The 14,981-nt window shown below is 37.8% G+C and overlaps 2 protein-coding genes across 4 annotated transcripts in view; both read right to left on the bottom strand.

Moving 5' to 3' along the window:
* VTA1 (vesicle trafficking 1) overlaps positions 1-666 on the bottom strand; it is a 72,474-nt gene extending 71,808 nt beyond the window's left edge. For all 3 annotated transcript variants that reach the window (XM_004011383.5, XM_012182990.4, XM_042253534.1), the window contains exon 1: positions 529-666. In XM_004011383.5, the coding sequence (XP_004011432.1) occupies positions 529-640 (112 nt within the window). In that variant the 5' untranslated portion in view covers positions 641-666. The remainder of the gene's footprint in view (positions 1-528) is intronic.
* Positions 667-12,911: 12,245 nt separating this feature from the next.
* GJE1 (gap junction protein epsilon 1) lies at positions 12,912-14,735 on the bottom strand. Its single transcript, XM_027972723.1, has 3 exons — positions 14,697-14,735; positions 13,853-14,035; positions 12,912-13,307 (listed from the first exon to the last, which is right to left on the bottom strand). The coding sequence occupies exons 1-3, from the start codon at positions 14,733-14,735 to the stop codon at positions 12,912-12,914; spliced, it is 618 nt and encodes a 205-aa protein (XP_027828524.1).
* Between the last annotated feature and the right edge of the window lie 246 nt (positions 14,736-14,981).

The raw sequence follows: 14,981 nt of genomic DNA, 5'->3' as shown, positions 1-14,981 counted from the left end.
AGAAATGGGCAAATACAAGTGTTTGATCTGCAGCAGCCACTCTCTATTTATGATTAGGCCTGCAAGTTGTCATAATTAACCCACACTCATGACAATGTTTTCAATTAGTCTCTTCCTTTTGCCCACATCGCTACTGTCTCTGGAACACTTACCTTCCTTTTAGCTCCAACTCAGTTACTTAACTACCCAGGTTAATTTCACGATTTCCTGGTGGAGACAGAAAGCTCCTTTGTGTACACACAGGGAGAAAACTTTAGAACACTGTGTTTCAGAGTCCATGAGCCCATGTATTCCGTTTAAAAATATTTAGTTGGTGGACGCTAAAGTACTTTCGAAGTTTTGCCTTTCTGAGGCCTGGAGGGGCAGAGAACTTGGGGATCCCTGAGGAGGGCGGGACCCCCAGGGACTTCTGTCCCCAAGGGACCGGTCAGAGGCCAAAGCTCAGGTCTAAAGCTAGAGAGGCGGGGACGGCCTTAAGAACCAGGGGGCGGAGGCCAAGGAGGACCGCGGAGACTCGGAAGGACTCACAGTAATATGCCACCACAGGGTCTCGCTTGTCATGCTCCTGAGCCGTCCTCAGATGATGCTGTATGCTCTTAAACTGTGGGGGCAGCGGGGGGAGTGTAGCAAGAGCAGCCATCTCCTCTTCAGGAATCACCACTTCCTACTCGCCTGCCGCCGACACTTCCGCTTCCGCCTGGGAGCGTGCCCGCACGAACGCGCACAGCAAATCCCACCCATTTCCCCGTTGCTCAGCGACAGCGAGGCAACTACGGGTTGGCAGCAGGGACAACCTCAGTTCGCCTGGCACGTAGCGGTTACAGCCGAGAGGAGGCTGAGCGCCTCGGCCATCCCGCTGCCTATGGCACCGGCGCCCTCTGCTGGCTCCTGGCAGGAGGGACGAGAGATTTTGGTTTACTTCTCTTTGTTTCGCCATCGACCCCCCTTTTGTGGCTTAAGAACTGGTAGAAACATATACACAATGGAGTATTACTCAGCAGTTAAAAAGAATTCATTTGTATCAGTTCTGATGAGATGGATGAAACTGGAGCCGATTATACAGAGTGAAGTAAGCCAGAAAGAAAAACACCAATACAGTATACTAACACATATATGCAAGACAGGAAAGAGACACAGATGTGTATAACGGACTTTTGGACTCAGAGGAGAGAATTGAATCGCCAGTCTATGTCTGACGCAGGTGCAACAGAAAGATGTTAAGAACTGGTAGAAAGGGAAAAACAGGAATAAAATGATATTTATTAATTGGGAGAAAAGGTAAAGAGGTGAATTGCCTTTGGCATCCTTCAGGAATTATCGTTTCCAGTTCCTCACATTATATTAATAGCGTCCAGAGAAGCCTCTCTGACTTTAGAAACTTTGAATTTAATTCTTGCATAAGAGGAGAGATGTGTTTAAAATTTTAAATTACACTTCTATATGGACACATTGGATAAAATAACCAGATGGTTTTTCAACATGAATACTGAACCATTAAACTTAAAGATAATTGGCCTTTGTTCTAAGCTGGGTTGTAGACAGCTTGTTTTGGGAGAGTAATGAACAATTTGCAAAGTTCTTTGATACTTACTATCTTGTCAATGCACAAATAAGGCATTCACGTAATAGTTCTTGCTCAGCGCTGCCGACTTATACCATATTTCAATTCAGTTCAGTTCAGTTGCTCAGTCGTGTCCGACTCTTTGCGGCACCATGAACCGCAGCACACCAGGCCTCCCTGTCCATCACCAACTCCCTGAGTCCACTCAAACCCATGTCCATCGAGTCGGTGATGCCACCCAACCATCTTATCCTCTGTTGTCCCCTTCTCCTCCTGCCCTCAATATTTGTCAGCATCAAGGTCCTTCCAAATGAGTCAGCTCTTCGCATCAGGTGGCCAAAGTATTGGAGTTTCAGCTTCAACATCAGCCCTTCCAATGAACACCCAGGACTGATCTGCTTTAGGATGGACTGGTTGGATCTCCTTGCAGTCCAAGGGACTCTCAAGAGTCTTCTCCAACACCACAGTTCAAAAGCGTCAATTCTTCGGCGCTCAGCTTTCTTTATAGTACAACTCTCACATCCAGTGGCACCCCACTCCAGTACTCTGGCCTGGGAAATCCCATGGACAGAGGAGCCTGGTGGGCTGCAGTCCACGGGGTCTCGAAGAGTCGGACACGACTGAGCGACTTCACTTTCACTTTTCACTTTCATGCACTGGAGAAGGAAATGGCAACCCACTCCAGTGTTCTTGCCTGGAGAATCCCAGGGACGGGGGAGCTTGGTGGGCTGCCCTCTCTGGGGCCGCACAGAGTCGGACACGACTGAAGCGACTTAGCAACAGCAACAGCAACTCACATCCATACATGATTACTGGAAAAACCATAGCTTTGACTAGATGGACCTTTGTTGGCAGGGTAATGTCTCTGCTTTTTAATATGCTGTCTAGGTTGGTCATAGCTTTCCTTCCAGGGAGTAAGCGTCTTTTAGCTTCATGGCTGCAATTGCCATCTGCAGTGATTTTGGAGCCCCCCCAAAATAAAGTCAGCCACTGTTTCCACTGTTTCCCCATCTATTTCCCATGGAGCTATGGGACCAGATGCCATGACCTTAGTTTTCTGAATATTGAGCTTTAAGCCAACTTTTTCACTCTCCTCTTTCACTTTCATCAAGAGGCTCTTTAGCTCCTCTTCACTTTCTGCCATAAGGGTGGTGTCATCTGCATATCTTCTGCTTCTGTTTGGTCCCTACCATTTCTGTCCTTTATTGAGCCTGTCTGCATGAAATGTTCCCTTGGTATCTCTAATTTTCTTGAAGAGATCTCTAGTCTTCCCCATTCTATTGTTTTCATCTCTTTCTTTGCATTGACCACTTAGGAAAGCTTTCTTATCTCTCTTTGCTATTCTTTGGAACTCTGCATTCAAATGGGAGTGTCTTTCCTTTTCTCCTTTGCTTTTGCCTCTCTTCTTTTCACAGCTATTTGTAAGGCCTCCTCAGACAGCCATTTTGCTTTTTTGCATTTCTTTTTCTTGGGGATGGTTTTGATTCTTGTCTCCTGTACAATGTCATGAACCTCCATGAATAGTTCATCAGGCAGTCTGTCTATCAGATCTAGTCCACTGTATAATCTACTTCCACTGTATAATCATAAGAGATTTGATTTAGGTCACACCTGAATGGTCTGGTGGTTTTTTACACTCTCTTCAATTTCAGTCTGAATTTGGCAATAAGGAATTCATGATCTGAGCCACAGTCAGCTCCTGGTCTTGTTTTTGCTGACTGTATAGAGTTTCTCCATCTTTGGCTGCAAAGAATATAATGTCTGATATCAGTGTTGACCAACTGGTGATATCGATTGTATATACCATTGTAGGTAGTCATCAACTTTTCCTTCCACCATCAGTGCCATTAATCCTTTTTCTTTTTCTCCATGCATACTGTCAGGATGTAACACTTTATTTACTTCCTCCAGTAACCTTCATCTTCATTTTGTCTCAGTTCCCAGTTTTGAGAGTTCATCTTAAAGCTGGGTTTCATTGAAATCATGTCACTTGAAGAAACAAGATCTCAAACTCTGAAATTTTCCTCTGCCTACTATTTTCTAATCAACACTCCCCTCTACCCTCACCCAAACCTCAGCAGAATCTGCTCAATGTCCTTGTATTACCTCCAGTGCACATCTATCTTTTTTCCCCTGCTATTTGCAGAGTACATCACCTTACTCAGGGGGCTGCCTGTTTTTCAAAGAACTGAGTTCTGTGTTCTCCCCAATTTGAGCAACATATTTATTACCTCTTAAGAATGTATGTACTATATACTGAATATTTGTGTCTCCCCCAAATTCATGGGCTTCCCTGATAGCTCAATTGGTAAAGAATCCGCTTGCAATGCAGGAGACCCTGGTTCAATTCCTGGGTCTGGAAGATCCCCTGGAGAAGGGCTAGGCTACCCACCCCAGTGTTCTTGGGCTTCCCTGGTGGTTCAGCTGGTGAAGAATCCGCCTGCAATGCTGGAGACCTGGGTTCGATCCCTGGGTTGGGAAGATCCCCTAGAGAAGAGAAAGGCTGCCCACTCCAGTATTCTGGCCTAGAGAATTCCATGGACTGTATAGTCCAAGGGGTCACAAATAGTCAGGCATGACTCAGTGACTCTCACTTTCACTTTTCAAATTTTATGTTTAAAGGTAGTGCTTGAGGTGATATCAGGAGATGGGCCCTTGGCATATGATTAGCTCATGTGGGCAGAGCCCTCGTGAATGAGATTAATACCCTTATAATAGAGACCCTAAAGAGCTAGCTTGCTCTTTCACTATTTGCAGATACAACAAGAGATCAGCAGTCCACAACCTGAAAGAGGGCTCCTTCCTGAACTTGATCCTGCTGGCACCTTAATCTTGACGATCCAACTTTCAGAACTGTAGGAAATAGATTTCTGTTGCTTATAAATTGCCCAGTCTGGCAATCATGCCAGATCATGCAACGATAGTATGGTTTCTTTCTCCTCTATTTACACTATCCAGTCAGAAGTTACTAGATTCATAGATAAATTAATGAAGCAAAGCAGAATTGTCTCTCTGTCCTTATAAATTCTGAGGCACTCTTTTTCTATTACCTCTTGAATCTCATCTGTGATTCTCCTTAAAGTTCACCGTAGAAGTTCTTAAAAAACTCATATATAGGTGTCCTTCTTACCCCCAGACTCCCAGACTTTCAGATATAATTGTTCTGGTTTGGAGCCTAAATATTAGTGTTCTGGGATTTTTCTCCACCTGCCAACATATGCTGTCTTCTTTCTAAGTACTATACTCCCTTCACCAGAGGATAATTGATATTTTGGAGAACTTAGGTCTGTCTAGTCAAAGCTGTGATTTTTCCCGTAGTCATGTATGGATGTGAGAGTTGGACTATAAAGAAACCTGAGCGCTGAAGAATTGATGCTTTGGAACTGTGGTGTTGGAGAAGACTCTTGAGAGTCCCTTCAACTGCAATGAGATCCAACCAGTCCATCCTAAAGAAAATCAGTCCTGAATATTCATTGGAAGGACTGATATCGAAGCTGAAGCTCCAATACTTTGGCCACCTGGTGTGAAGAATGGACTCATTGGAAAAGACTCTGATGCTGGGAAAGATTGAGGGCAGGAGGAGAAGTGGATGACAGAGGATGAGATGGTTGAATGGCATCACTGACTCGATGGACATGAGTTTGAGTAAGCTCTGGGAGTTGGTGATGGACAGGGAGGACTGGCGTGCTGCAGTCCATAGGGTCACAAAGAGTTGGACACAACTGAGCGACTGAACTGAACTGAACTGAACAGACATTGTTAACATAACAGCACATGGAAATTATGCTGTGAAATAAATACTAAAAACATGAGGTTGAATTTTGTGGTTGATGATTTTCTATTAAGAATTTACTGATATTTTACTATGAAGAAAGACCTAAACTCTTCTCCATCCAATCCTAATCAACTGCTGAAGGATCTGATATCCCCTTCTAGGCTGGGGTAGAATTTTTGCAAGTTAGAGAAGGCAGAGATATGGGGTAGGAGCAACCACAGAAAGAAGAAAAGGGAGAGAGACTAGACCTGCAGGTGTTTTGATGGAAAAAGTTAAATGCTTTGCACCATTCCCTGGACTCCAGTGTACTACTCCAGGGTGGTCATCTCACAGCAAAACTTTCTGTTCTGATTGTGGTCACACATATTTTTATGGAAAATGACAGGGCTCAGCCAATGTAATTGGAGAAGGCAATGGCACCCCACTCCAGTACTCTTGCCTGGAAAATCCCATGGACGGAGGAGCCTGGTGGGCTGCAGTCCATGTGGTCGCGAGGAGTTGGACGTGACTGAGCGACTTCACTTTCACTTTTCACGTTCATGCACTGGAGAAGGAGATGGCAACCCACTCCAGTGTTCTTGCCTGGAGAATCCCAGGGATGGGGGAGCCTGGTGGGCTGCCGTCTCTGGGGTCGCACAGAGTCGGACACGATTGAAGCGACTTAGCAGCAGCAGCAGCAGCAGCCACCAATGTAATAAGGATGGTATATACCTATAGCTGTTTCTTTAGGGTACACTCTCTATGGTAGAAATTTGGCTTCCAATATATGAGACTCACATTCTTATTGTTTATCATCTCCTCAGTTCAGTTGTTTTCCCTCCCTCTTACAGTTACTAAAGAAGATTAAAAGAGAAGACCAATGACTTGGCCAGTTCCATCTACACATCCATGGCTGAGACAGGGATAAAGGTTAAACAAAAAGGCTACTTATGTTTGCAGCATGGATATCTGGTTGTTCTAGCACCATTAAGTTATATTGGAGAATTAAAAGATACATAACTATATATGTGTTGAACTATTTTTGATCTATTATTCCTGTAATCACGATGCCTATCTGCATGCCAGCCCTACACTCTTTTGATTATTGTACCTTTGTAGGAAGGTGTGTTGTTGCTGTTTAGTTACTAAGTCATGTCTGACTCTTTGTGACTCCGTGGACTATAACCCACCAGTCTCCCCTGTCCATGGCATACTCCAGGCAAGAATACTGGAGTGAGTTTCCATTTCCTTCTACAGGGCGTCTTCCTGACCCAGGGACTGAGCCCACATCTCCTGCATTGGCAGGTGGGTTCTTCATCACTGAGCCTGCAGTGAAGCCCCCCGTACCTGTGAGTTTGTTTCTATTATTCACGTGCATTCATCCGTATTGTAGAGCAAGTCGTAAGAGTTCGTAATGTAAGTTGTCTACTTTTATTTTACTTTTTCAAAATTATGTTGGCTCTTCTAGGTCTTTTGTATTCCATGTAAATGTTAAAAGCAGCTTCTTAATTTCTACAGAAGCTTGCTGGGATTTTAACTGAAATTGTGTTGGATCAACATATCAGTTTCGAGCGACTGAGTTTTAAAAGATTAAGGCTTCCAAACCAAAAGCTCACTTATTTAAAACAGTTTTAATTTCTTTCAACATTATTTTTTAGTTTTCATTGTACAGCTTTAGCACGTCTGTTGTAAAATTTATCTCTTATCTGTTTCATGTTTATGAATATTATCATAAATGACATTTTAAAATTATAATTTCATTTTTATTACTCTACAGAAAATTTAACCTTGATAACTTAATTACAAATTCTAGTAACTTTTAGTAAGTCCTTTAGAATTTTTTATTTCATGATTATGTCTGTGACCATATTGCTTCTTTTCTAATCTGTATATGTTTTATTTTTTGTCTTACTACATTAATGAGTAAGTATATATTTAAGTATGTATTTTTTGTTTTGTTTAGTCTTATTGGCCTCCAGTTCAGGGCTAGACGAAAGTGGTAAAAGTATACAGCCTTATCTTTTTACCTGACTAAAGGGGAAATTATTTATTCTTCCATTATTATTAAGTGGGATATTTCCTGTAGGTATTTTTAGATGCTTTTTATCAAGCTTAGTTAACTCTCTGACAGTGAGGGATATGGGTTTTAATTTATTTCATTATGTTAATAAATGGTTATGTAATCCAGTGCTTTATCTGCATCTATTAAGATGACTAGGTGAGTTTTTTCCTTTATTCCATTAATCTAGTTGAATTGCATTAATTGGTTTTCGAATGTTAAAGCAAACTTTCATTCCTGGGATAAATCCCATTTGAACATGATGTCTAATCTTTTATGTATTTTGCTGGATTATATATGCTAGACTGTTTTTGCTAAGCATTTTTGATATCAAGGTTATACTGGTTTCATTTAATGACATGGCAAATAGTCCTTCCTAAAAGAGATTGTATTTTTTTTTTCCTTAAACATTTGATGGAATTCACCACTGAAGATATCTGGGCCTGATATTTCCTTTCTGAGAAAGCTTTATCTGGGCCTGATATTTTCTTTCTGAGAAAGCTTTTGATTTTTAAATTTAATTTCTTTAATATGTATAGAGATGTTCATATATTCTGATTATTGTTGAGTCAGCTTTTAGTAATATGTTTCTTTCAAGGAATTTTTCCATTTCACATAAGTATCAAACTCACTGGTGTAACATTGTTCATGGCGTTTCCTTATAATCATTTAAATGTTCTGTTTTGATGTCCCTTTTTTTTCATTTATGATATGAGTAATTTTCATTTTCTCTTTTATTCTGAAAGAATATCTTTCTCTAATTTATCTCAGTTTGGCTAACTAGAAATCGATCAATTTTACTAGTCTCTTCAAAGACCATCTTTTCATTTCATTAATTTTTCTATTATCTTTCAGTTTTCTATTTCAATGTTTTGTGCTCTTATTTTTATTTACCTACTATTTAATTAGTATTTAAACTGTTTTTTAAAATAATTTCTTGAGGTGGAACTTCCTTTTTTCCTAACATAATATTTAGAGCTTTTTATATGCTGCCAATAACTGTTTTAATTGCTTTCTACAAATTTTGATAAATTATGTTTAAAATTTTCCATGTAATTTTTTCTTTGATCAATAGGTTCATAAAAATGTATTGTTCATTTCTAAAATATTTGAGCATATTTCAGATATCTTATTTATATTTATTTCTAGTTCAATTCCATTGTGATTTCAATTCTTGAGACTCTATCATGACTCAGAAAATGTACTCTCTTGAAGAATGGTACACATGCACTTGACAAAATATATATACTCTGTGCTTTGCTTGGCAGAGTGTTCTCTAAATATTAATTAGTTCCAGTTATTTATTGGTGTGTTCTATTTCCTTCCTGATATTCTACTTTGTCAGTTGATTACTGATGTTGAAATATCTAATTATAATTGGATTTGTTTCTCTTTTAAGCTCTAGCAGGCTTTGCTTCTTATATTTTGGCACTTTCTAATTGGAGGCATACACATTTATAACTGTTATGCTTCCTAATGAAATTATACTTTAATCATTATGAAATGTCTGTTTTATCCTTGTCACTATTCCTTACCCTGAAATCTGCTTGTGTTTTCTCATATATTAATACAGCCAATTCAGCTTTCTGATCCTTACTGTTTGCATGATATATCTTTTTCTACTTTTTATTGTCTATTTAATATTCATTAAAATATTTTTAAAATATTAAATCTTTAAATCTTTAAAGTGAGCTTCCTGTTAATAATTTGATCTGTATATTTTAAAAAATGTAGTTAGCAATCCCCATTTTGCTTTGGAATGCGTAGACCTTTATATTTATTATAATTTGATATTTTTAGGTCTAATTCTACTACCTTGTCATTGTGCTCAATTTGTCCCTTCTGTTTTCGTTCCTTTTTGTCTTTTTGGCCATCTTTTGGATTCGTTGAATGTTTTGATTTCCTTTTTAGGCTTAGTAGACAAAATTTTGTTGTTTTTGTTTTCCTAGTTGTCTTGTATTTCATAGTATACATCTTTAAATTATCACAGTGTATTTCAAGTGACAATGTATAACTCCATATATATTATAAAATCTTACAAGGATATACTTGCACACATGATTTGATATGCTACATTTTTCTAATTGTTATTTTCAAGACAAATTTTGGATCTATCTATTGTATATTGTTCATTTTATAATTTGTTACTTTCTGTCTTTATCCTTATTAAATTGTTTTTGTTTTCCTTAGTTTTATTTTGAAGTTCTTATATTTGCTGCTTGAATTACATTTATTGTTTCTTTTTAAAATATGAAGTGTATTTTCTGCTGTCAGTTTGCCATGCACTACAATTTTGGCAACATCTTATAGGATTTAATATGTAGTATCCTGAACATTTTTCATTTATAAACAGACTGAAAAACTTCAATTTAAATTATCTTATTTGACCCAATAACTTTTTATGCAATAACTTTAAATATATCTTTAAATATATTTTCAAGTGGTTAGTTAGTTATTTGTTTAGCTTTGACATTCTTATTCATTTTGGCGACATTTGCTGTTGTTAGAAAAATCAGTTTTTATATTTTATATAATTAAATATCTGATATTTATATGTTATAAATGCTATATTTCTTGTAGCATTTATTATCCAGGAACATATAGCTGTGTGCTAACAATCCTGATATACTTACTAACAAAATGAAATCATAGAATAATATATATCATTAAGGAATTAAAAAGACTGTCCAAACAAACTCACACAGAATCTGCATCTTTACACATATGCACTATTTACTTAAATGAAGCAGAGGTGACCAGAGTTCCTCTAGTGGCTTAGAAATGCTATCTTTCTTCCTTTTCAGTTGAGGAGAGAGAGTCCAGGGCTGAGGAGGCTAGATTGACAGGACAGACTGCCCCAGGGGGAGAAGTTGCAAAGCATGAGAGCCCAGAGATCTGTAAAGGGTCTTTGACTGAGTCCTGATCAATGTAACATCTTTGCAGGAAAAGAACTACCTGAAAGGATTAAAAGGAACGATATCCAAGAGTCACATAGAAGTGAGAATAGTTACTTTTCCCAACAGCTAGGGTAGAAATTCTCTTTAAAAGGGGCATTACTTTGAAAATGTCCTAGGATGAATCAGAATAAGAATAAATCAAAGCGTTCATCTTTGAATGGGCAATGATATTAAATGGAATTCTATTTTGTTTTTTTTTAAAATGATCTTCCCTTAGAAAATTTGTAAGAGGCCATCAAGAAGAAAGTCTTTTTACCCCTCTCCCTTCTTTCCTTGGGCACAGCAGAGACCTGCTTCATGTAGCTACAGTAATTTCTGTGGCAACTGTGAGTGCAATGGGCCAGATGTTGGTGTTCCCCCCAAAATTCATATTTTGGAAATCCTAACCTCCAGTGTGATGATTTTAGCAGGTGGGACCTTTGTCAAGTAAGTAGGTCTTGGGAATTGAACCCTCATGAATGGGGTTAGTGTGCTTGTAAAAGGAACCCTAGGGAGGCCTCTGGTCTTTCCGCCATGTGAGGCTGTGATGACAAGACTATAATGCAGAGGAGGACTCTCATCAGAACCTGAACATGCCTGCATCCTGATCTGAGACTTCCATCTTCCAGAACTATGAGAAATAAATTTCCTTTGTTTATAACCTATCCAGCTGAGATATTTTGTAATAGTAGTCCAATTGGACTAAGACAGTGAGTCAACCAGCCTGAGAAGGGAATTCAAGAATTTGAGAACGGTGAAAAAATAATGTTTTCAAAGCATCAAAAGGGTATCTCATAGGGTACTCAGAAAGGTTTTGCCTTAGTAATGGAGCAAAATTGGGCCTTTGGTGAGGGTTACCCTGCTCCCATCTCACAGAGCTTAAAAGGAAGCACCAAGGAACAACTGTTTTCAAGTCATTTCACTGTGCCCCAGAATAGAACTTAAGAATTATTTATGTAAGGACTTCCCGGTAGCTCAAATGATAAAGAACCTGCCTGTAATGCAGGAGATCAGGGTTTGATCCCTAGCTCAGGAAGATCCTTTGGAGAAGGGAATGGCAAGCCACTCTAGTATTCTTGCCTGGAGAATCCCATGGAAGAGGAGCTTGTTAGGCTACAGTCTGTGGGGTTTTGAAGAATTGGACATGACTGAGCAACTAACACACCAATAATTTGTGTGTGTGTGTGTGTGTGTGTGTGTGTGTGTGCGTGCGCGCGTGCGTGTTAGTCAGTCAGTCGTGTCTGACTCTTTGTGATCCCATGGACTGTAGCCCACCAGGCTCCTCTACCCATGGGGTTTTCTAGGCAAGAATACTGGAATAGATTGTCATTTCCTTCTCCAGGGGATCTTCGTGACCCAGGGATTGAACTTCTGTCTCCTGCATTAGCAGGTGGATTCTTGGGCTTATAAAGGTGCTAAGCCTTATTTATCTTTGTGTTTGAACTTTTAATGTGGTATGTGTTTAATAATAGATACTAAGCAGCTATTTGTCAGATGTCTCTTGAGCTGTCATGTGGAGAAAGCATCAATGATTTAAAAATCCTTAAATGCAAAAATTCATGATATCAACTATGGGTTGAATAATGCTTAAGAAAAAAATTGAAAACCTGTTTTTTACTGACTCTACTTATTTCCTTAATAAACTGCTAGTATAAGGCAGTCGTACATAAAGTTTTTAAATGATATTATATGGACATGATTATTGGTAAAACAGGCAGTTAAAAGAAATGCACTGAATTAATATGAAAATACCTTAGAAATCATTTCATAGTGATTTAGGAAGTCTAACAATATAAATATAATTTTCTGTCTCAGTAATCTTGTATATAGAAACTACAGTTATAGAATATCTATGAGCACAGAGGGATTTTTTTTTCCTCCAACAAGAAGCAAAGAGACCATGCACATTATTTTACATAGCATTTTTTATTTATTTAGTGGCCATATTACCATATACTTTAATATTAAAAATTTCAAGAAAACTGTATGAATAGAATATTAAAAATGTAAGTGCTCCGTTTCTTCAAGTTAGTGATCAAATTATAAAATGACTCTTTTAATAATTAACTGAAAACTGCTGTACTTCAGTAAGTCATATTTTATATGAGTGCAACAATAATTACATCCTCAAAATGTATGCTGCTTACTTAAACGGGGAGGGAAATGACTTTCTAGTTAAGAAAGCTGAATCCTGGTCTGGTTGTGTGACTTTGGATGCATACATTAACTTCCGTGAGCCTACCTTTTCCACCAGTGTAAAAGAGCTGATAAAAATTTCTCTGGCCAAAATACTGTGATTGATTAAGTTGTTGTGTATGAAAGAGCTCTGTAAAAGTACTATTTAAAAAATGAGTTATCATTAGTTCCATGTATATTTCTTAATGTGTGGGAAAAAAACCCCAAAATGGAATGAAAGGTTTGTTCAATAATCCCTGCCTTAGAACTTAGTCTTATATTTTATACTAGACATAAATTTCAGACACAGTGAGGTAAGTTTAAAAAACAAATATTTATGTTTGAAGTTGAGGTACTCACTGATAAAACTAAGTAAAAATGGTTGATAAATAATAGTGGCATGACAGTAGTTAATCATCCTTTTGGTCATTGACTAATTAGAAAGCATAATCTTCTAAATATTATCTCACAAATTTCAGCAACACATAATACTATTGTAATGACAGTAAATGTATACATTGCAATGAGAAAAATGGTCTTCTCAAAGTGTTCTGGCACCATGCATTTTATAATAGTAAATTTTTTCCCGAGAGACACAGCATCACACAGGTAGAGAGGTTTTACTTGGAAACCAAAAAGGTGAATCTGAAGCCAAAATGCTACCACTTCTAGGCTAATTCTTAACAAAACAGAGAGGATGTAGATCACAGTGTAGATGGGTTTTTGAAGAATGCATTCTTGATTGATGCTTTTACATGCAGCATATAGATGGAAAATAGCTCCAGGAACCAGGACAATCACTAGTTGTAATGCCCAGAACACCTAAAGTGTGTCAGAAATATCTTAGTAAAATCCATCAGCATGTTATGAAAATATACACTTTCAAAAGGTACTGACCCTCAATAGAGGCTAACTTAAAAATTCTAAGTTTTGTAAGTCTTATGAGGAATAAAAAATAATATAATGAAAGTAGCAATGCTGGACATATCTCATTTAATTTTCAAGATGTTTAAAGTTTAAAACTTTAGATGTCTTAATAATTGTGAAAAAGTAGTTGCATTTTACTGTCATCACTTACCAATTACTAACAATGATGATATACTTTATTTTAGTAGCTACCCTATCTGCATTTTCTAATCACAAGCCTGGAGTATAATTCTAACATCAATAGATAATAGAATGCTGGACTTGGAAGAAACTCTTGATCTACTTAAATTGATTTACCTGAAATATATGATTAATTTTTAAAAACATTATTCTAGAAATAATACTCATTAGCATAGTCTACATATTATTTACATTTAAAAAGGAAACAGTTTTATCGGGTGTAGAGTAAGGTTTATGTACGTACACACAGGAAAACTTACTTGTGGAGTGATTGGTCTGAACTGATTATAACAGAAGAGGTTTATTTCTCTCTTGTCCGGATCACAACTGAAGTGCAGAGCCTCGTTCCCATAGACTGCAAAGCCTAAGACCCCGAGGAAGAACATTCGAACCGATCCAAAGAAAAGGGTGTGAAATTGGCCAATCACGGTGGGAGGCTTCATCTGTTACAGTTTTAGGAGAAAAAAAAAATCTTTTGAAAACAAAAATTAAAGGAGGACATTTTAAAGTATGTATTCACCATCACATTTTTTAAAAATTTAAGATTTATGAAATTTTGAAGAAAGAACCTTAAAGATCATCAAGTCCTCTTTAAATCATGTGTTATGAGATTTCTTAATGCTTTTCACTCTGAAAATATGAAGTGCAACAGTCAACTGGGACCTTGTTGCTAATGAAATAACTAATTTTGGAAATTTGCAGAAAGCTTTGAATTCAATCAATATCCCTTTTGCAATACAATCAAGATAATCTTAGTATATCTAGTACCTATTAAAATAATTGGGTAACAAATCCAACATTAGACTCATTAGTATATGCACTTTCTTAACAACCAAATAGTGTCTATCTGGTTGTCATTACGTCTTCTTTCCTACTTCTTCAACTATCAAATTGAGAGAGCAAGCTGCTTTAAAGCACCAACAGCTAGAAGTACTTCCTGAATTATTCTAGCTACAGTTATTTAGATTCAGAATATTTTGAAGTAAATGGTTGATATCTGTATGACTGTCCATGTACGTAGAGAACCCTATTTATCAGCACTCATGCGAATCAGGTTAAAATACACAGAGAGGACTCATACAATCATTGCTGTTTAATACTCACACATCCTTCATAGAAGTTTTTGATGTAATTTAGAGACATGTCTCAGGAGATGTTATCCTGGCATCTCTGAGGGTTAATCCTTGACTCACATTGCCAGTTTGCTTCTGCCAGAATCAAACTCTTATTTCCTGTCGTGACTTTTACAACAGAAAGCACTTATCACTGCACATTTCTCTCCCCTCCTCCTTTTCTTTTTTTTTCATAGATCTCTGGGGCCCCAGTCAACTTTCCTCTCTCCCTCCCAAAACAAAACAAAACAAAAACAAAGAGCCTGGGGTATGTAGT

This window comes from Ovis aries, chromosome 8 (genome assembly GCF_016772045.2).
Source record: "Ovis aries strain OAR_USU_Benz2616 breed Rambouillet chromosome 8, ARS-UI_Ramb_v3.0, whole genome shotgun sequence".
NCBI lineage: Eukaryota > Metazoa > Chordata > Mammalia > Artiodactyla > Bovidae > Ovis > Ovis aries.
The sequence above is the reverse complement of the archived record's forward strand: the minus strand, read 5'-3'. Positions and strand labels throughout refer to the sequence as shown.